This window comes from Scomber japonicus, chromosome 3, assembly GCF_027409825.1.
Source record: "Scomber japonicus isolate fScoJap1 chromosome 3, fScoJap1.pri, whole genome shotgun sequence".
Classification (NCBI taxonomy): Eukaryota; Metazoa; Chordata; class Actinopteri; order Scombriformes; family Scombridae; genus Scomber; species Scomber japonicus.
In genome coordinates this window covers 10,602,451-10,628,446 of record NC_070580.1, presented here as the reverse complement: position 1 = coordinate 10,628,446, position 25,996 = coordinate 10,602,451, and the positions used below count along the sequence as shown (strand labels likewise).

The 25,996-nt window shown below is 44.8% G+C and overlaps 1 protein-coding gene and 20 non-coding genes across 21 annotated transcripts in view; 11 read left to right on the top strand and 10 right to left on the bottom strand.

The window, feature by feature from the left end:
• eogt (EGF domain-specific O-linked N-acetylglucosamine (GlcNAc) transferase) overlaps nt 1-16,662 on the top strand; it is a 51,870-nt gene extending 35,208 nt beyond the window's left edge. Inside the window, exons 11-15 of the mRNA XM_053316159.1 lie at nt 14,492-14,560; nt 14,925-14,986; nt 15,165-15,284; nt 15,697-15,799; nt 16,104-16,662. Of these exons, the coding sequence (XP_053172134.1) occupies nt 14,492-14,560; nt 14,925-14,986; nt 15,165-15,284; nt 15,697-15,799; nt 16,104-16,250 (501 nt within the window). The 3' untranslated portion in view covers nt 16,251-16,662. The remainder of the gene's footprint in view (nt 1-14,491; nt 14,561-14,924; nt 14,987-15,164; nt 15,285-15,696; nt 15,800-16,103) is intronic.
• trnae-cuc (transfer RNA glutamic acid (anticodon CUC)) lies at nt 276-347 on the bottom strand. The gene has a single exon. It is a non-coding gene; the product is annotated as a tRNA-Glu (tRNA).
• On the top strand, nt 511-582 carry trnae-cuc (transfer RNA glutamic acid (anticodon CUC)). Its single transcript has one exon. It is a non-coding gene; the product is annotated as a tRNA-Glu (tRNA).
• On the bottom strand, nt 1,486-1,557 carry trnae-cuc (transfer RNA glutamic acid (anticodon CUC)). The gene has a single exon. It is a non-coding gene; the product is annotated as a tRNA-Glu (tRNA).
• trnae-cuc (transfer RNA glutamic acid (anticodon CUC)) lies at nt 1,721-1,792 on the top strand. Its single transcript has one exon. It is a non-coding gene; the product is annotated as a tRNA-Glu (tRNA).
• On the bottom strand, nt 2,684-2,755 carry trnae-cuc (transfer RNA glutamic acid (anticodon CUC)). Its single transcript has one exon. It is a non-coding gene; the product is annotated as a tRNA-Glu (tRNA).
• Nucleotides 2,919-2,990, top strand: trnae-cuc (transfer RNA glutamic acid (anticodon CUC)). Its single transcript has one exon. It is a non-coding gene; the product is annotated as a tRNA-Glu (tRNA).
• Nucleotides 3,894-3,965, bottom strand: trnae-cuc (transfer RNA glutamic acid (anticodon CUC)). Its single transcript has one exon. It is a non-coding gene; the product is annotated as a tRNA-Glu (tRNA).
• On the top strand, nt 4,129-4,200 carry trnae-cuc (transfer RNA glutamic acid (anticodon CUC)). The gene has a single exon. It is a non-coding gene; the product is annotated as a tRNA-Glu (tRNA).
• trnae-cuc (transfer RNA glutamic acid (anticodon CUC)) lies at nt 5,092-5,163 on the bottom strand. Its single transcript has one exon. It is a non-coding gene; the product is annotated as a tRNA-Glu (tRNA).
• trnae-cuc (transfer RNA glutamic acid (anticodon CUC)) lies at nt 5,327-5,398 on the top strand. The gene has a single exon. It is a non-coding gene; the product is annotated as a tRNA-Glu (tRNA).
• On the bottom strand, nt 6,290-6,361 carry trnae-cuc (transfer RNA glutamic acid (anticodon CUC)). Its single transcript has one exon. It is a non-coding gene; the product is annotated as a tRNA-Glu (tRNA).
• trnae-cuc (transfer RNA glutamic acid (anticodon CUC)) lies at nt 6,525-6,596 on the top strand. The gene has a single exon. It is a non-coding gene; the product is annotated as a tRNA-Glu (tRNA).
• Nucleotides 7,488-7,559, bottom strand: trnae-cuc (transfer RNA glutamic acid (anticodon CUC)). Its single transcript has one exon. It is a non-coding gene; the product is annotated as a tRNA-Glu (tRNA).
• On the top strand, nt 7,723-7,794 carry trnae-cuc (transfer RNA glutamic acid (anticodon CUC)). The gene has a single exon. It is a non-coding gene; the product is annotated as a tRNA-Glu (tRNA).
• On the bottom strand, nt 8,686-8,757 carry trnae-cuc (transfer RNA glutamic acid (anticodon CUC)). The gene has a single exon. It is a non-coding gene; the product is annotated as a tRNA-Glu (tRNA).
• Nucleotides 8,921-8,992, top strand: trnae-cuc (transfer RNA glutamic acid (anticodon CUC)). The gene has a single exon. It is a non-coding gene; the product is annotated as a tRNA-Glu (tRNA).
• On the bottom strand, nt 9,884-9,955 carry trnae-cuc (transfer RNA glutamic acid (anticodon CUC)). Its single transcript has one exon. It is a non-coding gene; the product is annotated as a tRNA-Glu (tRNA).
• Nucleotides 10,119-10,190, top strand: trnae-cuc (transfer RNA glutamic acid (anticodon CUC)). The gene has a single exon. It is a non-coding gene; the product is annotated as a tRNA-Glu (tRNA).
• Nucleotides 11,082-11,153, bottom strand: trnae-cuc (transfer RNA glutamic acid (anticodon CUC)). The gene has a single exon. It is a non-coding gene; the product is annotated as a tRNA-Glu (tRNA).
• Nucleotides 11,922-11,993, top strand: trnae-cuc (transfer RNA glutamic acid (anticodon CUC)). Its single transcript has one exon. It is a non-coding gene; the product is annotated as a tRNA-Glu (tRNA).
• Nucleotides 16,663-25,996: the final 9,334 nt, after the last annotated feature.

Here is a 25,996-nt window from a genome sequence, read left to right as displayed (position 1 = left end):
GCCCAAGCCACTTAAGACTGATAGTAAATTGTAGGGCTGGTTATGTTTCTGATTGTTAAAAAAACATACTCCAAAAACTAGTGAAGAGCAGAGGTCCCCCTTCTCATTTTTATCATATTAGATCTGTTTCCGTATCTGTGACTGGAAGTAGTATGATGTGTTTTGGCGAGGGCTGGGAAATCACAAGATCATGTTCATTCAGCATGTATTTAATTAAGCCTAAGTCATGGAATGTTGTGATAACCAGACAGTTTGCATTAGACATAAAGCGTGTGTTCCCTGACCGGGAATCGAACCCGGGCCGCGGCGGTGAGAGCGCCGAATCCTAGCCACTAGACCACCAGGGAGGGTGTCAGCTCTCTGAGAATGAGTACACCAACATATGTTTGGGTGATTTAAAGACGCGTGCTGTAGACTGTCTGGGTGCAGCACGGTTATATTTGAGTGATGGCCATCCGTGAACGGCCATGCGGCTGTCACATAAAAGGTCCATCGAGTTGTTCTGACAGGTCCCTGATGGTCTAGTGGTTAGGATTCGGCGCTCTCACCGCCGCGGCCCGGGTTCGATTCCCGGTCAGGGAACATACACTTTATGTCTGTGTAGCACAACGTTCCATGACTCACACTTAAATACCAGGCAGGGAGTTCCGGTCCTCTGAAATGAGGCAAATGCAGAAGTAACTTAGAGCTGCATTCTATCAAAAGGCCACCAGGGGGCGACTGTGTTGTGTTCAAAAGGACTTCTCTCTCTATACAAGTCAATGGAGAATTCACTTGATTTCTAACCTCAGTAAACATTTTCAAAATGTGTTTATGGTCTCAATCGTTAGTTTAAAGGCTTCTTCAATGCAGTCTGCTGTTCATTTGTGAAATTTTGGCCTCCCTGATTTTATATTTGACGATAAAGCAGGGTATGCATTGGGGCGTGGCTACGTCGTGATTGACCAATGTCCCTGAGATCCAGCCCTCGCAACATCCCCGCTCCGCCGTTGGTTCCGCCCATGACTCCGCCCATGACTCTGCCCATGACTCCGCCTCATGCCCATATAAGTAGAATCTGTGTTCTTTTTTTCCCGCCATGCACCTGAAATTTTCAAGATGGCGCTGTCTAGATTCGAAACTATTGGCTTCCGAGCAGCAGTCCACAAATCAATGGGTGACGTCACGGATGTTACGTCCATTTCTTTTATACAGTCTATGTTAAATACATGCCCAAGCCACTTAAGACTGATAGTAAATTGTAGGGCTGGTTATGTTTCTGATTGTTAAAAGAACATACTCCAAAAACTAGTGAAGAGCAGAGGTCCCCCTTCTCATTTTTATCATATTAGATCTGTTTCCGTATCTGTGACTGGAAGTAGTATGATGTGTTTTGGCGAGGGCTGGGAAATCACAAGATCATGTTCATTCAGCATGTATTTAATTAAGCCTAAGTCATGGAATGTTGTGATAACCAGACAGTTTGCATTAGACATAAAGCGTGTGTTCCCTGACCGGGAATCGAACCCGGGCCGCGGCGGTGAGAGCGCCGAATCCTAGCCACTAGACCACCAGGGAGGGTGTCAGCTCTCTGAGAATGAGTACACCAACATATGTTTGGGTGATTTAAAGACGCGTGCTGTAGACTGTCTGGGTGCAGCACGGTTATATTTGAGTGATGGCCATCCGTGAACGGCCATGCGGCTGTCACATAAAAGGTCCATCGAGTTGTTCTGACAGGTCCCTGGTGGTCTAGTGGTTAGGATTCGGCGCTCTCACCGCCGCGGCCCGGGTTCGATTCCCGGTCAGGGAACATACACTTTATGTCTGTGTAGCACAACGTTCCATGACTCACACTTAAATACCAGGCAGGGAGTTCCGGTCCTCTGAAATGAGGCAAATGCAGAAGTAACTTAGAGCTGCATTCTATCAAAAGGCCACAAGGGGGCGACTGTGTTGTGTTCAAAAGGACTTCTCTCTCTATACAAGTCAATGGAGAATTCACTTGATTTCTAACCTCAGTAAACATTTTCAAAATGTGTTTATGGTCTCAATCGTTAGTTTAAAGGCTTCTTCAATGCAGTCTGCTGTTCATTTGTGAAATTTTGGCCTCCCTGATTTTATATTTGACGATAAAGCAGGGTATGCATTGGGGCGTGGCTACGTCGTGATTGACCAATGTCCCTGAGATCCAGCCCTCGCAACATCCCCGCTCCGCCGTTGGTTCCGCCCATGACTCTGCCCATGACTCCGCCTCATGCCCATATAAGTAGAATCTGTGTTCTTTTTTTCCCGCCATGCACCTGAAATTTTCAAGATGGCGCTGTCTAGATTCGAAACTATTGGCTTCCGAGCAGCAGTCCACAAATCAATGGGTGACGTCACGGATGTTACGTCCATTTCTTTTATACAGTCTATGTTAAATACATGCCCAAGCCACTTAAGACTGATAGTAAATTGTAGGGCTGGTTATGTTTCTGATTGTTAAAAGAACATACTCCAAAAACTAGTGAAGAGCAGAGGTCCCCCTTCTCATTTTTATCATATTAGATCTGTTTCCGTATCTGTGACTGGAAGTAGTATGATGTGTTTTGGCGAGGGCTGGGAAATCACAAGATCATGTTCATTCAGCATGTATTTAATTAAGCCTAAGTCATGGAATGTTGTGATAACCAGACAGTTTGCATTAGACATAAAGCGTGTGTTCCCTGACCGGGAATCGAACCCGGGCCGCGGCGGTGAGAGCGCCGAATCCTAGCCACTAGACCACCAGGGAGGGTGTCAGCTCTCTGAGAATGAGTACACCAACATATGTTTGGGTGATTTAAAGACGCGTGCTGTAGACTGTCTGGGTGCAGCACGGTTATATTTGAGTGATGGCCATCCGTGAACGGCCATGCGGCTGTCACATAAAAGGTCCATCGAGTTGTTCTGACAGGTCCCTGATGGTCTAGTGGTTAGGATTCGGCACTCTCACCGCCGCGGCCCGGGTTCGATTCCCGGTCAGGGAACATACACTTTATGTCTGTGTAGCACAACGTTCCATGACTCACACTTAAATACCAGGCAGGGAGTTCCGGTCCTCTGAAATGAGGCCAATGCAGAAGTAACTTAGAGCTGCATTCTATCAAAAGGCCACCAGGGGGCGACTGTGTTGTGTTCAAAAGGACTTCTCTCTCTATACAAGTCAATGGAGAATTCACTTGATTTCTAACCTCAGTAAACATTTTCAAAATGTGTTTATGGTCTCAATCGTTAGTTTAAAGGCTTCTTCAATGCAGTCTGCTGTTCATTTGTGAAATTTTGGCCTCCCTGATTTTATATTTGACGATAAAGCAGGGTATGCATTGGGGCGTGGCTACGTCGTGATTGACCAATGTCCCTGAGATCCAGCCCTCGCAACCTCCCCGCTCCGCCGTTGGTTCCGCCCATGACTCCGCCCATGACTCTGCCCATGACTCCGCCTCATGCCCATATAAGTAGAATCTGTGTTCTTTTTTTCCCGCCATGCACCTGAAATTTTCAAGATGGCGCTGTCTAGATTCGAAACTATTGGCTTCCGAGCAGCAGTCCACAAATCAATGGGTGACGTCACGGATGTTACGTCCATTTCTTTTATACAGTCTATGTTAAATACATGCCCAAGCCACTTAAGACTGATAGTAAATTGTAGGGCTGGTTATGTTTCTGATTGTTAAAAGAACATACTCCAAAAACTAGTGAAGAGCAGAGGTCCCCCTTCTCATTTTTATCATATTAGATCTGTTTCCGTATCTGTGACTGGAAGTAGTATGATGTGTTTTGGCGAGGGCTGGGAAATCACAAGATCATGTTCATTCAGCATGTATTTAATTAAGCCTAAGTCATGGAATGTTGTGATAACCAGACAGTTTGCATTAGACATAAAGCGTGTGTTCCCTGACAGGGAATCGAACCCGGGCCGCGGCGGTGAGAGCGCCGAATCCTAGCCACTAGACCACCAGGGAGGGTGTCAGCTCTCTGAGAATGAGTACACCAACATATGTTTGGGTGATTTAAAGACGCGTGCTGTAGACTGTCTGGGTGCAGCACGGTTATATTTGAGTGATGGCCATCCGTGAACGGCCATGCGGCTGTCACATAAAAGGTCCATCGAGTTGTTCTGACAGGTCCCTGATGGTCTAGTGGTTAGGATTCGGCGCTCTCACCGCCGCGGCCCGGGTTCGATTCCCGGTCAGGGAACATACACTTTATGTCTGTGTAGCACAACGTTCCATGACTCACACTTAAATACCAGGCAGGGAGTTCCGGTCCTCTGAAATGAGGCAAATGCAGAAGTAACTTAGAGTTGCATTCTATCAAAAGGCCACAAGGGGGCGACTGTGTTGTGTTCAAAAGGACTTCTCTCTCTATACAAGTCAATGGAGAATTCACTTGATTTCTAACCTCAGTAAACATTTTCAAAATGTGTTTATGGTCTCAATCGTTAGTTTAAAGGCTTCTTCAATGCAGTCTGCTGTTCATTTGTGAAATTTTGGCCTCCCTGATTTTATATTTGACGATAAAGCAGGGTATGCATTGGGGCGTGGCTACGTCGTGATTGACCAATGTCCCTGAGATCCAGCCCTCGCAACCTCCCCGCTCCGCCGTTGGTTCCGCCCATGACTCTGCCCATGACTCCGCCTCATGCCCATATAAGTAGAATCGGTGTTCTTTTTTTCCCGCCATGCACCTGAAATTTTCAAGATGGCGCTGTCTAGATTCGAAACTATTGGCTTCCGAGCAGCAGTCCACAAATCAATGGGTGACGTCACGGATGTTACGTCCATTTCTTTTATACAGTCTATGTTAAATACATGCCCAAGCCACTTAAGACTGATAGTAAATTGTAGGGCTGGTTATGTTTCTGATTGTTAAAAGAACATACTCCAAAAACTAGTGAAGAGCAGAGGTCCCCCTTCTCATTTTTATCATATTAGATCTGTTTCCGTATCTGTGACTGGAAGTAGTATGATGTGTTTTGGCGAGGGCTGGGAAATCACAAGATCGTGTTCATTCAGCATGTATTTAATTAAGCCTAAGTCATGGAATGTTGTGATAACCAGACAGTTTGCATTAGACATAAAGCGTGTGTTCCCTGACCGGGAATCGAACCCGGGCCGCGGCGGTGAGAGCGCCGAATCCTAGCCACTAGACCACCAGGGAGGGTGTCAGCTCTCTGAGAATGAGTACACCAACATATGTTTGGGTGATTTAAAGACGCGTGCTGTAGACTGTCTGGGTGCAGCACGGTTATATTTGAGTGATGGCCATCCGTGAACGGCCATGCGGCTGTCACATAAAAGGTCCATCGAGTTGTTCTGACAGGTCCCTGGTGGTCTAGTGGTTAGGATTCGGCGCTCTCACCGCCGCGGCCCGGGTTCGATTCCCGGTCAGGGAACATACACTTTATGTCTGTGTAGCACAACGTTCCATGACTCACACTTAAATACCAGGCAGGGAGTTCCGGTCCTCTGAAATGAGGCAAATGCAGAAGTAACTTAGAGTTGCATTCTATCAAAAGGCCACAAGGGGGCGACTGTGTTGTGTTCAAAAGGACTTCTCTCTCTATACAAGTCAATGGAGAATTCACTTGATTTCTAACCTCAGTAAACATTTTCAAAATGTGTTTATGGTCTCAATCGTTAGTTTAAAGGCTTCTTCAATGCAGTCTGCTGTTCATTTGTGAAATTTTGGCCTCCCTGATTTTATATTTGACGATAAAGCAGGGTATGCATTGGGGCGTGGCTACGTCGTGATTGACCAATGTCCCTGAGATCCAGCCCTCGCAACCTCCCCGCTCCGCCGTTGGTTCCGCCCATGACTCTGCCCATGACTCCGCCTCATGCCCATATAAGTAGAATCGGTGTTCTTTTTTTCCCGCCATGCACCTGAAATTTTCAAGATGGCGCTGTCTAGATTCGAAACTATTGGCTTCCGAGCAGCAGTCCACAAATCAATGGGTGACGTCACGGATGTTACGTCCATTTCTTTTATACAGTCTATGTTAAATACATGCCCAAGCCACTTAAGACTGATAGTAAATTGTAGGGCTGGTTATGTTTCTGATTGTTAAAAGAACATACTCCAAAAACTAGTGAAGAGCAGAGGTCCCCCTTCTCATTTTTATCATATTAGATCTGTTTCCGTATCTGTGACTGGAAGTAGTATGATGTGTTTTGGCGAGGGCTGGGAAATCACAAGATCGTGTTCATTCAGCATGTATTTAATTAAGCCTAAGTCATGGAATGTTGTGATAACCAGACAGTTTGCATTAGACATAAAGCGTGTGTTCCCTGACCGGGAATCGAACCCGGGCCGCGGCGGTGAGAGCGCCGAATCCCAGCCACTAGACCACCAGGGAGGGTGTCAGCTCTCTGAGAATGAGTACACCAACATATGTTTGGGTGATTTAAAGACGCGTGCTGTAGACTGTCTGGGTGCAGCACGGTTATATTTGAGTGATGGCCATCCGTGAACGGCCATGCGGCTGTCACATAAAAGGTCCATCGAGTTGTTCTGACAGGTCCCTGGTGGTCTAGTGGTTAGGATTCGGCGCTCTCACCGCCGCGGCCCGGGTTCGATTCCCGGTCAGGGAACATACACTTTATGTCTGTGTAGCACAACGTTCCATGACTCACACTTAAATACCAGGCAGGGAGTTCCGGTCCTCTGAAATGAGGCAAATGCAGAAGTAACTTAGAGCTGCATTCTATCAAAAGGCCACCAGGGGGCGACTGTGTTGTGTTCAAAAGGACTTCTCTCTCTATACAAGTCAATGGAGAATTCACTTGATTTCTAACCTCAGTAAACATTTTCAAAATGTGTTTATGGTCTCAATCGTTAGTTTAAAGGCTTCTTCAATGCAGTCTGCTGTTCATTTGTGAAATTTTGGCCTCCCTGATTTTATATTTGACCATAAAGCAGGGTATGCATTGGGGCGTGGCTACGTCGTGATTGACCAATGTCCTCGAGATCCAGCCCTCGCAACATCCCCGCTCCGCCGTTGGTTCCGCCCATGACTCCGCCCATGACTCCGCCTCATGCCCATATAAGTAGAATCGGTGTTCTTTTTTTCCCGCCATGCACCTGAAATTTTCAAGATGGCGCTGTCTAGATTCGAAACTATTGGCTTCCGAGCAGCAGTCCACAAATCAATGGGTGATGTCATGGATGTTACGTCCATTTCTTTTATACAGTCTATGTTAAATACATGCCCAAGCCACTTAAGACTGATAGTAAATTGTAGGGCTGGTTATGTTTCTGATTGTTAAAAGAACATACTCCAAAAACTAGTGAAGAGCAGAGGTCCCCCTTCTCATTTTTATCATATTAGATCTGTTTCCGTATCTGTGACTGGAAGTAGTATGATGTGTTTTGGCGAGGGCTGGGAAATCACAAGATCGTGTTCATTCAGCATGTATTTAATTAAGCCTAAGTCATGGAATGTTGTGATAACCAGACAGTTTGCATTAGACATAAAGCGTGTGTTCCCTGACCGGGAATCGAACCCGGGCCGCGGCGGTGAGAGCGCCGAATCCTAGCCACTAGACCACCAGGGAGGGTGTCAGCTCTCTGAGAATGAGTACACCAACATATGTTTGGGTGATTTAAAGACGCGTGCTGTAGACTGTCTGGGTGCAGCACGGTTATATTTGAGTGATGGCCATCCGTGAACGGCCATGCGGCTGTCACATAAAAGGTCCATCGAGTTGTTCTGACAGGTCCCTGGTGGTCTAGTGGTTAGGATTCGGCGCTCTCACCGCCGCGGCCCGGGTTCGATTCCCGGTCAGGGAACATACACTTTATGTCTGTGTAGCACAACGTTCCATGACTCACACTTAAATACCAGGCAGGGAGTTCCGGTCCTCTGAAATGAGGCAAATGCAGAAGTAACTTAGAGTTGCATTCTATCAAAAGGCCACAAGGGGGCGACTGTGTTGTGTTCAAAAGGACTTCTCTCTCTATACAAGTCAATGGAGAATTCACTTGATTTCTAACCTCAGTAAACATTTTCAAAATGTGTTTATGGTCTCAATCGTTAGTTTAAAGGCTTCTTCAATGCAGTCTGCTGTTCATTTGTGAAATTTTGGCCTCCCTGATTTTATATTTGACGATAAAGCAGGGTATGCATTGGGGCGTGGCTACGTCGTGATTGACCAATGTCCCTGAGATCCAGCCCTCGCAACCTCCCCGCTCCGCCGTTGGTTCCGCCCATGACTCTGCCCATGACTCCGCCTCATGCCCATATAAGTAGAATCGGTGTTCTTTTTTTCCCGCCATGCACCTGAAATTTTCAAGATGGCGCTGTCTAGATTCGAAACTATTGGCTTCCGAGCAGCAGTCCACAAATCAATGGGTGACGTCACGGATGTTACGTCCATTTCTTTTATACAGTCTATGTTAAATACATGCCCAAGCCACTTAAGACTGATAGTAAATTGTAGGGCTGGTTATGTTTCTGATTGTTAAAAGAACATACTCCAAAAACTAGTGAAGAGCAGAGGTCCCCCTTCTCATTTTTATCATATTAGATCTGTTTCCGTATCTGTGACTGGAAGTAGTATGATGTGTTTTGGCGAGGGCTGGGAAATCACAAGATCGTGTTCATTCAGCATGTATTTAATTAAGCCTAAGTCATGGAATGTTGTGATAACCAGACAGTTTGCATTAGACATAAAGCGTGTGTTCCCTGACCGGGAATCGAACCCGGGCCGCGGCGGTGAGAGCGCCGAATCCCAGCCACTAGACCACCAGGGAGGGTGTCAGCTCTCTGAGAATGAGTACACCAACATATGTTTGGGTGATTTAAAGACGCGTGCTGTAGACTGTCTGGGTGCAGCACGGTTATATTTGAGTGATGGCCATCCGTGAACGGCCATGCGGCTGTCACATAAAAGGTCCATCGAGTTGTTCTGACAGGTCCCTGGTGGTCTAGTGGTTAGGATTCGGCGCTCTCACCGCCGCGGCCCGGGTTCGATTCCCGGTCAGGGAACATACACTTTATGTCTGTGTAGCACAACGTTCCATGACTCACACTTAAATACCAGGCAGGGAGTTCCGGTCCTCTGAAATGAGGCAAATGCAGAAGTAACTTAGAGCTGCATTCTATCAAAAGGCCACCAGGGGGCGACTGTGTTGTGTTCAAAAGGACTTCTCTCTCTATACAAGTCAATGGAGAATTCACTTGATTTCTAACCTCAGTAAACATTTTCAAAATGTGTTTATGGTCTCAATCGTTAGTTTAAAGGCTTCTTCAATGCAGTCTGCTGTTCATTTGTGAAATTTTGGCCTCCCTGATTTTATATTTGACGATAAAGCAGGGTATGCATTGGGGCGTGGCTACGTCGTGATTGACCAATGTCCCTGAGATCCAGCCCTCGCAACATCCCCGCTCCGCCGTTGGTTCCGCCCATGACTCTGCCCATGACTCCGCCTCATGCACATATAAGTAGAATCGGTGTTCTTTTTTTCCCGCCATGCACCTGAAATTTTCAAGATGGCGCTGTCTAGATTCGAAACTATTGGCTTCCGAGCAGCAGTCCACAAATCAATGGGTGACGTCACGGATGTTACGTCCATTTCTTTTATACAGTCTATGTTAAATACATGCCCAAGCCACTTAAGACTGATAGTAAATTGTAGGACTGGTTATGTTTCTGATTGTTAAAAGAACATACTCCAAAAACTAGTGAAGAGCAGAGGTCCCCCTTCTCATTTTTATCATATTAGATCTGTTTCCGTATCTGTGACTGGAAGTAGTATGATGTGTTTTGGCGAGGGCTGGGAAATCACAAGATCATGTTCATTCAGCATGTATTTAATTAAGCCTAAGTCATGGAATGTTGTGATAACCAGACAGTTTGCATTAGACATAAAGCGTGTGTTCCCTGACCGGGAATCGAACCCGGGCCGCGGCGGTGAGAGCGCCGAATCCTAGCCACTAGACCACCAGGGAGGGTGTCAGCTCTCTGAGAATGAGTACACCAACATATGTTTGGGTGATTTAAAGACGCGTGCTGTAGACTGTCTGGGTGCAGCACGGTTATATTTGAGTGATGGCCATCCGTGAACGGCCATGCGGCTGTCACATAAAAGGTCCATCGAGTTGTTCTGACAGGTCCCTGATGGTCTAGTGGTTAAGATTCGGCGCTCTCACCGCCGCGGCCCGGGTTCGATTCCCGGTCAGGGAACATACACTTTATGTCTGTGTAGCACAACGTTCCATGACTCACACTTAAATACCAGGCAGGGAGTTCCGGTCCTCTGAAATGAGGCAAATGCAGAAGTAACTTAGAGCTGCATTCTATCAAAAGGCCACCAGGGGGCGACTGTGTTGTGTTCAAAAGGACTTCTCTCTCTATACAAGTCAATGGAGAATTCACTTGATTTCTAACCTCAGTAAACATTTTCAAAATGTGTTTATGGTCTCAATCGTTAGTTTAAAGGCTTCTTCAATGCAGTCTGCTGTTCATTTGTGAAATTTTGGCCTCCCTGATTTTATATTTGACCATAAAGCAGGGTATGCATTGGGGCGTGGCTATGTCGTGATTGACCAATGTCCTCGAGATCCAGCCCTCGCAACATCCCCGCTCCGCCGTTGGTTCCGCCCATGACTCCGCCCATGACTCCGCCTCATGCCCATATAAGTAGAATCGGTGTTCTTTTTTTCCCGCCATGCACCTGAAATTTTCAAGATGGCGCTGTCTAGATTCGAAACTATTGGCTTCCGAGCAGCAGTCCACAAATCAATGGGTGATGTCACGGATGTTACGTCCATTTCTTTTATACAGTCTATGTTAAATACATGCCCAAGCCACTTAAGACTGATAGTAAATTGTAGGGCTGGTTATGTTTCTGATTGTTAAAAGAACATACTCCAAAAACTAGTGAAGAGCAGAGGTCCCCCTTCTCATTTTTATCATATTAGATCTGTTTCCGTATCTGTGACTGGAAGTAGTATGATGTGTTTTGGCGAGGGCTGGGAAATCACAAGATCATGTTCATTCAGGATGTATTTAATTAAGCCTAAGTCATGGAATGTTGTGATAACCAGACAGTTTGCATTAGACATAAAGCGTGTGTTCCCTGACCGGGAATCGAACCCGGGCCGCGGCGGTGAGAGCGCCGAATCCTAGCCACTAGACCACCAGGGAGGGTGTCAGCTCTCTGAGAATGAGTACACCAACATATGTTTGGGTGATTTAAAGACGCGTGCTGTAGACCGTCTGGGTGCAGCACGGCCTTTTCAGCTGAGTTCCGACTTTTGCTTTCCATCGCCTGTCATTAACATGCATCTCGGGTACTGGTAAAATCACCAGTATGGTAATCAATCACATCACTCCCATTCTAAAAACACTCCACTGGCTCCCTGTCTCACTCCGCATTGAGTATAAGGTCTCCCTCCTCACCCACCAGTGCCTCCATGGAACTGCCCCCACATACCTCAAGGACCTCCTCACTCCTCAGACATCCACACGTTCCCTCCGTTCTTCCTCCACCCATCTCCTTAAAACCCCAAGGACTAAGCTCCACACAATGGGTGATCGGGCTTTCTGCTCCGCCGCCCCCCGTCTTTGGAACGCCCTCCCAGAACACCTGAGGGCACCACAGGCTACTGACACTTTTAAATGTGGCCTGAAAACCCACCTTTTTAAAAAAGCATTTGATTGCTGATTTTATGTGTCGTTTTTACTCTGTAGCACTTTGAGATTGTTTTTATGAAAAGTGCATTACAAATAAAATTTATTATTATTATTATTATTATTTTCAGACAAACACACACACACACACACACACACACACACACACACACACACACACACAAAAAGTCCTTTTGGCAAGTTTGTTATATTTGAGTGATGGCCATCCGTGAACGGCCATGCCGCTGTCACATAAAAGGTCCTTCGATTTGTTCCAACAGGTCCCTGATGATCTCGTGGTTAGGATTCGGCGCTCTCACCACCGCGGCCCGGGTTCGATTCCCGGTCAGGGAATGTACACTTTATGTCTGTATAGCACAACGTTCCATAGTTCACACTTAAATATATATCCTCGCCACTTAAGACTGATAATAAATTGTAGGGCTGATTATGTTTCTGATTGTAAAGCTGAACGGCTGACCTGCTCCGCAGCAGGCTATGTTCTGGATAAGAGATCAACGAGTATAAAAGTACCACCTCCTTACCACTCACTTCTCTTTGGAAAATGGCCTGCCCATTAGAAGGTACTGTCGACATTGGTGCGTGGATCATGAGAGCGCTTAGGAGAGCAAGAGTTTTTAGGGAGATGCAATCCTTTAGATGTCCCAGATGACATCCTATACGAACAACATTCATTTGACATTCAAAATACAAACCTATTATGTGCTTCAGCCATTTGGGTGAATGGCATCAAACCAACTGTATAACATACAGACTAATATCCCTCATGTGTAACAAGGCTTCTTTTTCAAATATATCTTTTCGTCAAATTTTTTACATATACAATAAATAAATAACCTTACCACCACTCCAGTTACAGAACTTGTGTCAGGAAACCTGACAAAAAGTCTCAATAAGAATATCTTGAGAATAATTGCTGCAAAAGTGCAGAAAAGCTGAATTTTATTCATGTTTTTTAATTGTAAAAAATGACCAAAATATATTTTTTAAAAAGAATCCTTGTGGCACATGAGGGATATTAGTCTGTATGTTATACAGTTGGTTTGACATCAATCACTCAAGTAGTTGAAGCGCATAGTAGGTTTGTATTTTGAATGTCAAATTAATGTTGAATATTAAATTAACTTAATGTCGGCAATTTTCTGCCAGCATTCCTTCCTTTTGCTGCGGAAAACAGTGTTGCTTTTGGCCTGGATGTTGCATTTGAATTCTTCATATTTCATATGAATTTCATAAATGTCACTGATCACACTGTCTTTGCAATTGTGAAGCCTTAGTGAAGCATTAGTGTGGGTGATCTTATTAAAACAATAAACTCCTCTATGATATGTGTAGCTTACTAGTTTCTGACAGAATACATGCACATTTAATGTACATACAGGCACACATGGCTCACACAGCCATGCATTCACATCCTCATTCATCACCTATATATTTTACACTCCAGCACTCCTCACAGATGTTTTATGGTACCAGGTTTGAGGTGTTTGACTGTTTCTTTTAGGGCTGCCCCCTGAAAGTCAATGAGTCAAATCATCAATTGGAGACTCCTCAGTCAACTCGGCAAGTTAACGTTGAGTAGTTCAAGTTGTTTATTTAATCATTCATTCATTTAATATTTAAAAAGTAATACAGTGGCCTAATAAGCCAATTTTGAAGAAGGTGTTATTTCAAAGCAGGCAATGCTGATTTATTTACATTTTCAGGATCTAAAATATCTTAAATCTTGTTTGTATTTATTTATTAATTTTGATGTTTAAAGAGAAATAAGGCCTATCATATTAAAGAGGAGATGTCAGTTATTACATAGTGGCCAATGCTGCTAAACTTTTTCATTGTGTGAAAGCTTGATTTAAACAGAAATACATGTGTGCTGAAACTCATGGCAGTGGATTTTCTGATTACCAAATAGTCCATATGAAAAAAAAATGGAACAAATAGTCAAATATTTGTGTTGAACAGCCAAATCCAAATCAACTGACTGTATAATCAAAATTCTGAGTTGGGTACAGCCCTAGTATCTTTATGACCGGCAAAGTCCGATAACTTCTTCCTTCCTGTGGATCAGCTCATTGAGTATTCATGGCCTTCACTGGAAATATGCTAAGAGGCTTTTTAGTGACACACAGGGCTGCTAGCGATAGCCAGTGACTGAATGAGAGGTCTTCTTGGCCCTGACCCTCTCTCCAGCTCCTCCTTTCATCCTTAGATTAATGGCACAGCTAGAGACTCGCACTGCTGCTCTCCTCTATTGTGTCCTATTCAAGTGCCCTCACCACTCTTTCCCCCCTATCTACCCCTTCTCGTAATTTGCTCTGGTCTGGTTCTATTCAGAATGGCATCATTTTCAATACTTTAAGTTGAAGATGAGACATTAGGTCTGCGCTGAATCCATAGGACAGTATGCTCACTGCCTGTAAAGTTGTTGTGGTTTTAGTTTGTTGTGTTCAGGAGATTGCAAAAGTTGTACTTTGCTGTAATCGTCATTACTTTGACTCATTGTTTACTGTCACAAATGGTGACACCTCCAAAAAAGTATAAATACTCTTTAAAGACACAAGGTGGCAGTAGAAGAATACAGAATAAGAAGATGAATGTACACACCATTCAAACTATTAAGAACACATTAGAAAAGACCTTCTTTGATGATTCCACTTAAAGAATTACTCTTCTGATGTTACTTTAGCTCATTTATTTGTTCCTCTGTGACATACAGAAGAGACCTTTGAAGTAGAAGCCTTGAAGTTATTTTGAATGAGCGTCATGTTTTCCATGCCGCCTATCTTTTCTGTCCTTGTCTGATTGATTATTGGGTGCATTGCTGTTTTCAGGAGGGGCGTGTTCGTGTCACCCTGCTGGCACGCAGCACAGAATACAGAAGGATATTAAACCAAGTGGAGGTGAGTCAAGCACCTCCTTCCCTTCCTCCCACCCTCTCTGCGTCTGTGCCTTTCTTTCAAGCACTTGTTCTTTTCCCTTCGCCACATTCTGCCACCTGTCGTCCTTTTCCTTTTTTTCTGTCTCCCCATCTCCCCATCTTCCCTTCATGTCTCTTTCTGTTTCTTCACTCTTGTACAACTCTCCCACTCCCTCAGCCCCTCCTTCCCACCATTGATTTACTGCCCGCCTCTGTTAAGTGCCTATTTAAAATCTTACTTTCTATAAACAGTATGAGTAAAAGAGGCGTGTGATTTATATGGCTGCTGCCTATATTTGTCTGCTCTCCCATTGATCAGAGAACTCATCCTTCTGTTGTTATTACAGCTTGTAAATGCCCTCAAGACCGTGCCATTGCTGGAGGTCAATGTGGTGGACTACAAATACAAGTGAGTTATAGAGTGTTTGCCACATTACCGCAGGAACTATTCAGTGCAGCTTAGCATTGGCCAGGAGTGTAGCGGCGCTGTGTACGAATACAAAAAGTGTGTAGCTTTTGAAATTGTGTAGTAGCGACAGTGTTCACTCAATGAAGATGATTGATGCACGACTCCCTCTATCCTTTAGGGATGTTCCCTTCTTGGAGCAGCTGAGGATCACCCACAACTCTGACATCTTCATAGGGATGCACGGGGCGGGTCTTACACACCTCCTCTTCCTCCCCGACTGGGCTGTCATCTTTGAGCTGTGAGTGACACTTTGTGTGTGTGTGTGTGTGTGTGTGTGTGTGTGTGTGTGTGTGTGTGTGTGTGACAGAAGACAGAAAGAGAGGGGAACAGGGAGACCGATGGGTTTGGCTGCGTTGTGCCCAAAGTTCCCCCTCAGCCACTTGGTGTATGAATGTGAAATACTGCCTAATTAACCAGGCATTCATCACACCTGGCTACCCTGGGTAGGAGCGACTGATTGGAATGTGTGTATGTTTGTGTGTGTGTGTACTTGTAGGAGCATGTGTGTGTGCATTTTGGTGAGTGACACCCAGAGAAAGCCACGGTGTTCATAGAGCACGTGCATGAGAGAAAGACTGAGCAGGAAAAGAGTGAAAGTGAGGCACACCTAAGAGAGCAAGAGATAAAGTGTCTGCATCTGTCCCTCCCAGATATAATTGTCAGGATGAGAGCTGCTATCAAGATTTGGCTCGGCTGCGGGGCATTCGATACGTGACTTGGCAGACAATGGACAAAGTGCTCCCACAGGACAAGGTAGGGGAAACTCCCGTACCAGCCATTAGCTCTCTGACATCTCAGCATGAGCCTTCTCAATTCATCTCACCTGTCTTACATACACACACACTTACACTTGTATGCACACATTTAATTATGTGCGCGAGCACTTATAGGCACGTCAGAGCAAACGCGCATTATTTTGTTTCTCACCTGTATTATCTCTGCCATCTAACTGCGAGGGCAACCTGACAACACAAACACACACATTCATATGCTGTCATGTTTTTGTTTCCACATGCTTTGATATGTCTATTTACTATTTGTTCTACACTTTTCTCAGGGTCACCATCCCACCCTTGGGGACCATCCAAAGTTTACCAACTACTCCTTTGACGTGGGGGAGTTCATGCGCCTTGTGCTGGACGCAGCCGATTACGTCACACGCCATCCCAAATGGCTGCGTCGTATCCTTCATGAGGAACTCTAAAATCTCTTGGAGTGGGAATCGGGGGCGTGTGCAGACATCTGGCTACTGATGAACCCTGAAATCATACACATCTGGCTACAAACATCGTGACATCTTGACATTTGCAGTGTACGCTTTCTGACTGTTTTAAAGTTAGCTCATACACCAGTGGACCTCTGTCACAGTATTTGTCACTTCCCGTCTGCTGCTTTGATAGGTCCGGATGAGAGAAAGCAGTTTGGGTTTGAATAGCTTCCATCAGCTCTGTTGGTGTAAAATCAGTTAAAGGACGAGCCGTGTGCAGTGGTAACATCTGGAGACTGATAAGATGCATCCTATGTTTCTTCATTACCTCTGCTGTGTCTGCTTCATTCTGTGCAGACAAAGTTAGCTAATGAGCAGCTGTTACGGCATCTCTTCACATCCGACATCTTGTCACCTTTCATCAGTGTCACCTTGACGGGAGTCTCGTCAGAGCTGTTGACAATCACAGTTTCTGAGCACATCCAGAATACATTCCCATGATGTGCAGTACTCAAATGCTGGATTCACACATATTATTACAAACTTAAACAACAACATAGTGAATGAATGTAGTTTTTAAGTTATGTTCACTAGAAACGCTTATTGCTCTAAACAGTAAGAGACAGAAAACCAAGATACATTTTCTTTTTTATCGTCAGTATTTGTGTTATTGTGCATGCGTGTACTTTTAAACAAATTGTGATACTTGTAAACAAATTTTAAGTATTGTGAAACATAGATTATTATTTATGGATAAAATCCAACATCCATTGTTTTACAAAACATAATGACAATAATGTTGCTTTTGTCAGCTGAATATCAGAAATATTGAACAGAATTTTTAAATGTAACTCTTAGTATTACATGTTTATTTACAAGTTTACAGGCTAGTCTTTAATGTGTGTCTTATGCTTTGATGGAATATGCCATTCATACTGATGTTTGTTTTATTATAAATTCCTTTGCGTTTTACCAAAGGAAATCCATTGTCAGTATGGTCAAATGATGAGGGTGCTGCTACAATTCCCTTTTCCTAAAGCCTTTTGAATGCTGTTAATTGGTCTGAAATGAAATGAGCACAATTTGCATGCAGTCTGGTGCAAAGCACAGGAGTATTTTGAGAGTTGAGAAGATCATTATCGTGTTCCTTGGCCCCTCCGTGAGCTTGATGTTTTATTTATCAATGAAACCATTTTGAACTGAGTCAGACCTTTTTGGTCAGGGCTTTTCAAGACTTGTAGGCAATTTCATATTCAAAAGCTGTGTAATATTTTGAAATAAATAATTCTAAAAAATGCTGAAGCATGTCTTCCAGTCTGTGCTGGCCATGTTAGGCATCAGAGATTTAATTCATCTTAATTTAATCAATCATCTTTTGAAGTCTGACCTTGGATGGAAAAAACTGAAGCCTCTGTCTTGCCAGTTCTTGCTGATGCCAGACAGCTCTTTGCTGTGGGTTTCATTATTTTAGTGAGTTCAGGTCTAAGGAGGGAAAGGGCTCTTGCGCAAAAGGGCACTAGTTCAGTTTTTACTGTCACCATAATAAATCTGGATGACCTCAAAAACTACCCGAGTTATCAGTCACGCACCATAGCCACACGGGGGCAGTACAACACCACACATGAGGCCGAACCTTCATCCTGCGCTGTGTGATCGTGCCTGTCAGCCACTTTCCAACGTACAGAGAGAGAATGATTTATTCACTAATACATTCAAAGGGTCATAGGACTACAATGGTTTTTTTAAATAGTGTTTCCTCCAATACCACAAGTTTGGTGTCAGCAGTCGTGCTTCTGCCTGCTCTTTGCGGATGTTGTGTCTGAACTTTCTGCGTATTGACAGACACCGGGCCTGTCTGGCATGGACACTATTTATGGCCCTGCTCGGGTTACTGCCAGTGACCTCGTAAAGAAATGAAGAATCTCTATGCACGGGGGGGATCAAAAGCAGAGGAACCAAGATGTCTGTTCTCATTAACCTTCATGGTAGCACCAAATCGATGATCAAGTCTTGTTTTAGTTCAAACCTGCCAGCAGGATATATCCAAAATCCGAACAATCCCACCCTTCTTTCTAAATTATGAAGCAAATCACGGTGTACAAAGAATAATACCCCCTCCTCTTGTCTGTGGTGTGGTCGATGTGACGGAACACAGTCTAACCTTAGATTTTGCTCCACCGACCGCCAGGGCGCAGCGTTTGTGTGATTGTGTAATTAGTGGTGTTGCTGGCATCCCTCTCTCTATCTATCATTAACAAACACGCCCCACATTTTATCGCCTCAGGCCACGATTTGGGGTCCTCTGAAAGTTAACCACCCAAAGTTCTACATCAGCTATGCTTGGATGGCATTATTTTTTGCCGTACCTTGAGTAAAAGTGTGTTTTTTTTCCAATAAGAAATGTTGATTTTTTTTTATCCTTATAGGCCATAGCACAGGCCTCGTGAGCTGAAAAAAGGAGCCTTACACGCGTCAGGACAAAAGAGCTAAAAAAGCCTGAAGCATCGTCACCAAGCTGTGAGTAAAGTCATTAGATCACGCCTGAGTCGTAATGTACACTTTTAAATTTGAAAGAAGTTTATAGGTTGAGGTTTTTACGGGTCTGGTTAAAAAAAATAACCTCACCAGCTGCTGCTTTGTCTGACTTTTAGTGTCCTATTTAAGTCTGACATTTCCACAGTTGTACGCTGAAGGTTCTGGTCCATTATTTACATGCTCCACGCCAGCATAGATTTACTTTATGTCCTTATTATTGTCTAAAGCTGATCTAACAACCATTTCTCTTGTGATCATTAGCATAATCTAATTTATCTTGAAAAAAAAAACCTAACATGTCTCACCCTGTGACTTCAAATGAATCAATTACAAACCGCTCATCTTACCTCGGCCACTTTTCCAGGCGTCCCCACGACACCAGATAAACAATATCTTTGAGAGGGATTAATGAAGGAATATCGATTTAGGAGGAAGAAATATTCCACAAGTTATGAGCAGATATCTCGCTAATGTTTTTCTCTCCTGGGAGATGATTATTGGGAGAATATATCCAGGAGAGGATCCTATAACCCAGCGACTCTGACACACGAAGCGCCAAGAGGCCGCAATATACATCCTTTAACTTAACCATTTCTGCTTAAGACTTTCACACTGAAACGGATGCTGCTGTAACAACAGCTGGACATATAATGGTAAATATAAAAGTAGTAAATTACATTTCGCACCGTTCACGCTTTGTAGCCCAGCAGAGTGTTTATGATGTGGTTCCCTCTGATACTATCTGGCCCCTCTGAGGAAGGATTGATGAGATAAGTGCTATGGGCCGTTGCATCCATTAGCTGCCTCACTTTAACATACAAGGCCTCTGATCCGCTGTTGAGACACAGGTTCAAAACTGGAGACACAACCACTTGCCGATGCAGACAGGATATATGAGTCTAAATTTCATCAACTTTCTGGTGTGTTTATTTTTTTCTTTTTACTTATGCATTATACACTCAAGCGACTTTTGTCTTTTTGTCTATGCACTGGATTAGCTACTTGACAGCAAAGTATGCACACAGTCAGTGACAGGATAGGCTGGAGCTGTCCAGTGTACTGGATTTAGGTGCGGCGCTTCTGGCACTGTCCATGGTCCTGAGACTAGTACTTCTATTTCAGTTTAAAGCTTTTTCATCTAAATGCTGCAACAAAGGGGCTGCATGTGCCATATAAAGTCACAGCAAAACCGCATCAATGTCTAATCTGTTCTCAGTTAAAAGTCAGACAGATCGATTTGTAATAGATTCAAGCCTTGCTTAATCCGGTGAAAATAGCATACAGCACTTTCTCACTGGATATGGGCATCTAGCAAAATGGTCAAAAGTAATTGAGGACAGTACCTGGCAAGGTTGTCAGTGATTACAATGACATAAAAGCCGGGAGTTCAGCAAGTGTGTACCATGCTGCACGTCCACTTTTGCTTAGATAAGTTAAAAGGCACGTCTCTTCCAACGGAAATGCCTGACAGGGCCCACCGTGTGGCCCGGCAATGCTGGCAACAAGGAAGACATCTGAATGTATCGGATACTCTTCACCTTGGGTCGTTAGCAGACATCGACCCCCTCTAAGTCTTAACGACTGCAAATACAGCGCAAAGCAATCAATCGCCATCAACACACCAGAATTTTCCAGGGATGGAATAATTGATAGGCTGTCTCCTGGTGCGTAACGGAGAGGCGGCGGTGATTAAATTCTGTTTAACATCTAGGTAGGGGGGGTTACACCATGCGCGCGTATGGCCGAGCACAGAACCAAGTAGAGTCTATTGATATCCACACATCGCCTGTAACATGATCGAAGTGTAGAAGCGCGGTGGGCTCTTTTGTGATGAGCAGGGGTCATCGACTAATGCACGATATTGCACCTGTCAGTCAGTCCAGAACCAATGAGACCACCTCCTCAACTCAACACACTCACACCAGTTGCAGCCCTGTAGTATTGACGTGTACATTGACTGGTGAGATATGACCTCTAGCCTATGGTCATCACAAAATCCAACCAATGTGGAGAGATACTTTCATACGGTACTCACACATTTCTTACTCCTAACTTAATATCAATGTAAGATTATTGACAACCTTAAACTGTGTACAAATACAACTGTTGATAGACTGATGTCATTTTGGATTGACCTTTTCACCCAAAACACTCTAAATCTATACCATTTAGGATCAGATCATTAATTTGCCCATATGAATAAATTGTCAAGTCTGTGCGTAAAGTCCTGTCATATATTAGGTCAATGACACAGAAAAGCAAATACACAAACTTATAAAAGTTGGGAAATGACTTGCTGGAATGAGCGATTGGCAGTCTATGAACGGCTGTCATGTAACCCCCTCTCTCTTCAGGATATATAGGTACAGAATCGTCACCCCTATCCCCAGCCCAGGCTACTTGTAAACTACATGACATCAGCGAGCAAGAGGGGGTGGGGGGGGGGGGGGGATGGGGTGGGGGTGTACTTGGGAGCTGGTGAACTGGGCGGGCGCTGTTGCACGTGTTCTGAATGGGGAAGACGGGCTCGCATCGCATTTCTCATGTCCAATCGATCCCTGCTCGGGAGGAGCGACGGGAGCGCAACTATCACTCCTGCATCACAATACCATCACTCTCATCAGCGTCTCTCCAGCGACTATAACGCCTCTGTGTGACAGCGGCGCGCAGGGGGATAAACTTGTGTGGAGTGTTCACAAAAATAAATAAATTATAAACAACGCCAACCCGGCGTCTTTTGGGGGGAATTACGCACTTTTGATGACTTTCTCCTCAGTGTGGCTTTGAAATGGGACGTGGCGAAATAATGGCAGATTGGACCATATCGCCATTGATCGAGCTCTGTTTTCTCACCCGGCTCCGGAGAGCTGGCAGTCTTGCGTAGTAGTGGCTCTCTCTTCACCCCTTGCTTCGGCGTGTTTGTCGCGGGCTCCGGGAACTGGACAGGAGGCTCGGAAGGATTGCCCCGAGTCTGGAAATCACAATCAGTGGAGTTGAAGCTGAAAGTGGGAAAGAGGCTCCACTGTCTCAACTTGGATCTTTTACAATTTCCTGTGATCATGTCATCGAGATTATAGATTTCGGTAAGGTGGTGTTTTGTTTTGTTTTTTTAAATAAAAATTCAACAGTTTAATTAGTATAGATTCATGTTTGAATTCCCTGTTTCTGTTTATGGCGCGCGGTCAATAGGCTAATGAAACGAGGATGGGGGTCAGAGGGGGACTTTGGCTGAGGGGATGTGGAGCATTTTCCATCGGGAGAAGGGAGAGAAGGAGTGGTGACTGGCTGCCTGGCTCACTAAACGACTGACGAGCTGAAAGCAACTTTGATTTTCTTGGCTCGGAGCGCAGCGAACACATTTTTTGCTGAGGAACGATTTCTTAAAAGAACATCAGGATTTCCAACGAAAATGTCCTTGATCTCTCAAGTAACTCCGCTCCTTCTTCGTGCGTGATTGCCATGCGTAAAAAAAAGGAACATATATAATGAGGCGATCCAAAACGGGCATCAATTCTGCTGACCGTGTGTAGGGCGCACGCTGTCGGTGAGGGGCAGGGGAAGATTGAGGTGAGATTGATGCAGTGTTTCACCACGGCGAGGTTAAATAAGCGATCGGTCGGAGCCCGGCTCTGCTTAGCGGTGCTTATTGAGTGATCTGCGAGGCTGATCCGCTGACCGGGCTCTTTTCACGCGCCTTCTAATCGCTTTGCATGGATCGTGATCGGCTGGGGAAGGAAAGGGGAGAGCGCGCGGAGCTCGGACATATGGGAGAGAGATGAGGTGCCGCCGGGGGTTCTCCGGGCAGATTGCGCACGGAGGCAGGGAGGTGTGTTGCAGAACCTAATGGGCACACTCTATTGGGCGCACACGCACACTCCAGGCGCGCACAGACACACTGCCCCCCCCCTCTCTATTTCATGCGCACACACACAAACTAAGAGGGGAAAATTACTTGGTGCATGTTAATGGGCGCAGTAATGAGACCCAGCCCCTATCGTGTTGTAATTGTTAGTCATCCTTGCCTCCACCCCTCCTCTCTCTCTCTCTCTCTCTCTCTCTCTCCCCCCCCTTCCTTCCCTCCCTCTCTGCTTATATCTCTCCCTGTCCCGCTGCTCGGCTCTGCAATTTGTACTGTATTGAGAGAGTGTAATTATTTCCCAATTGTTTTTAGCATACAGCCCTGGCACACTCCACAGAAAGTGGTCATTAGTGTGACGGGTGGACAGGATGCGAGAGAGAGGAGAGAGACTGGTGGAGAGGATCGTCCAGGGACTTAATTCTCATTGACAGTCACATTAACACAGGAGCAGCACTCTTAATCCTGGGGAGATTACTCTCTTCAACCTGACCCCCTGTCACCCAGCCGTCCTCCTACACACACACACACTCACACACTGACACACACACACCTGTATGAGGGTGCCTGGCTCTGCTGCTTTTCCTGACCGTAGTGGATGGCTTCTCCCACTATCTTTGTCACCCTTTCTCATCTCCTCACACCCTCCCACTGCACTTTTCACGAATCCACACGCAGAATTCACACACTTGGCCATTACTCCTCAATCTAGGCTCACTCTCAAACCCACCCCACCCACCCACTCCTATAGTAGTTCCCAGCAGTGGGATAGCCGGTATCCTCGGAGGGCCGTTTGGCTCTACATGTTTCAGCGGCCTCCTATCTACTTACCCCACAGAGGGCTGTTCAGGATGACTGGCTGGGAATAAGGGGGAATGGATTGTGTGCGTTTGTGATTGTGCACGAGGACACGGCCAAGCAGAGAGGCGACGGATGGTAGCGAGGACAAGGGCGAGCGAGGGAGGCGAGAGAAATGAGCTGGAGAGAGAAAAAATATTTGTGAGAAATGAGACGAGGGAAGGAGATTGTGTGTGTGTGTGTGTGTGTGTGTGTGTGTGTGTGTGTGTGTGTGTTTGAGATAGACTGCGTAAATATGAAATGACCTGTGTATGTGTGTGTGTCTAGAAGGAACTCTGCACAATGGGATCTTGTGTATTTGTGTGTTCTTGTACACGTATGTGCACGGGAGAGACTGCACAAGTGAGATGATGATGAGGATGTGTGTGTGTATGTGTGTGAGAGAGAGAGAGAGAGAGAGAAAGAGAGAAAGAGAGAGAGAGAGAGAAAGGCGTTCCAGGGGATATGCCAGATGAATAAGCAGAGATCAGGCATGTAGGACTGGTGAGGTGACAGCAGCGCGACATATTGGAGATCACCTCCACACACATTGGCATTAACAGACTGACTGTGATGAATGGATACTTCCCGACTGCGAGGAGGAGGAGAGGAGAAAAGAGACGAGAGGAGAACAGAGGAGAGGCAGTCTTTCATGTCATGGGCAGAAAGATGGAGAGAGGACTCTCATTTGTAAATGACAGTGTCCAGGACAGCTTTTCATCTCAGGCAGTTTCTAGGTGTATTGAGTCAGAGAACATGAATAGGCGTCATGTTGAAGCAGTGGACAATAACACCTTCACTCATCCTCATGAAATCCGGTTCAGAGAAAATCCACTGATGTCTTTTTTTAAGCAGGAGAGACGTGACTCTAATAGAGGAAGGAGAGAGATATTAGATCAATGACTGTGTTGCCTCTGCATACCATGGAACTGTTTCTTGCCACAAAACCACAATTGGACAGAGGTCATGACCCCTGGTAAAAAAAAGGGTGGAGTTCAGATGTTGCTGAAAGGCTGCAGTGGTAACATAATACCTCATTAACAGTGTGTAATGGCTCAGATTTGATCCACTAAATTTGAGCCTCCATGAATGGAATTAGTGTTCAATTATTCCAAGGAAGGATTATTCAGAATTCACTGTCCACTTTTCTCTGTAGCTAATTGACTCACACAAATCCTGTTGTGTACATGCCACAGCAGTCTTTAAATGAGTTTACTGACTTTAAGGACGGGGTGCATCTGTAATGTAATTCACATGCATTACTGAAAATTTGAATGGTAATCTGCTGTGATGTAATCTGACTCAGGAAACTATAAACTATTCATTTCAGTTAATATACCCAACTTTGAGTTTGTTTTCTGTTTACAACTATAATTGATCAGCATTCTGCTTCTGTATTAAAACCCCTTTGCATTTTGTATTTGCCAATTTATGCAAGTATTTTGTATTCTCATACCTCATTAAAAAAACCCAAACAAACAAAAACACAAAAGAACTTCTTTACAACATGTATATATCAATGTGCTTAAACTTTGTTAAACTGGCTCTTTATCTGAAGACATTTGTTACAACATCATTGTCATCCCTTCATTAAAACTCAATAATTCAATTTATCATTTACCAACATAAATATCAATAAAAACAAACTAAACACAGCTGATCCAGCACTAAAAGTCCTCGAAGTGTCCTGTAAGAAAAGCTGTGGAAGATCATTCTAAAGTTTGGTTTTTCGCTATCCAGCTATCACTTTGTACGAGTGAAGACCAACTGCTGAGAACATTGGAGGTCTCATGTTTTAGCTCCACGGCCATGTGTGCTCTTTGTCCTCCATTCTCCATTCTGTCAGTCAGTCAGTGACAGAGAGGCCGTGGTCACCTGTGTGGCACCTTCACACCCTCCAGACTCTCTAATTCCATTTAAAAGACCCAGCTTTGACTGACAGCTTCCACTGCCACATGGCCTTCCCCTGTCCAGCCAATGAAAGGCACAGCAGCTACATTTGGAGTTGCAGCTCTTATGGCTTAAATTGTAGTTGACAGACTGCAGGTTAATGGATAATATGATTCTTTATGTGCCAAGTGCATTTTAAGATTCTGTCATGTATATTTGAGCGATTTATATATATATACATAAAAAACCCAAACATCTGTTGGGAGTTTTAGATTAATTAATTTCTGTTTAATTTTAGTCATTGTTAATTGGGAGAGAGCTTTGAGGACGTCGTAACCCCTTTTCTAAAACTGGAAATAACACCACTTCACCCGCCTCAAGGTGATTATTTTCTCCACAGCTCCAACTCACTTTGACCATGACAAATCTCCCTAAGTGATAGTAATGATTGTAATTGAACAGGCACAGTTCCTTCCCACAGTGCTCTATCTATCACCTTGGATGCAATCTGCTGCTTCCACTTGTGTGTGTGTGTGTGTGTGTGTGTGTGTATGTATTTGTGCATGTGTTTCTGCGAGAGGTGGTGCGTCCCTGTTCACTCCCCTCTGGCAGCTGGCAGATGTGT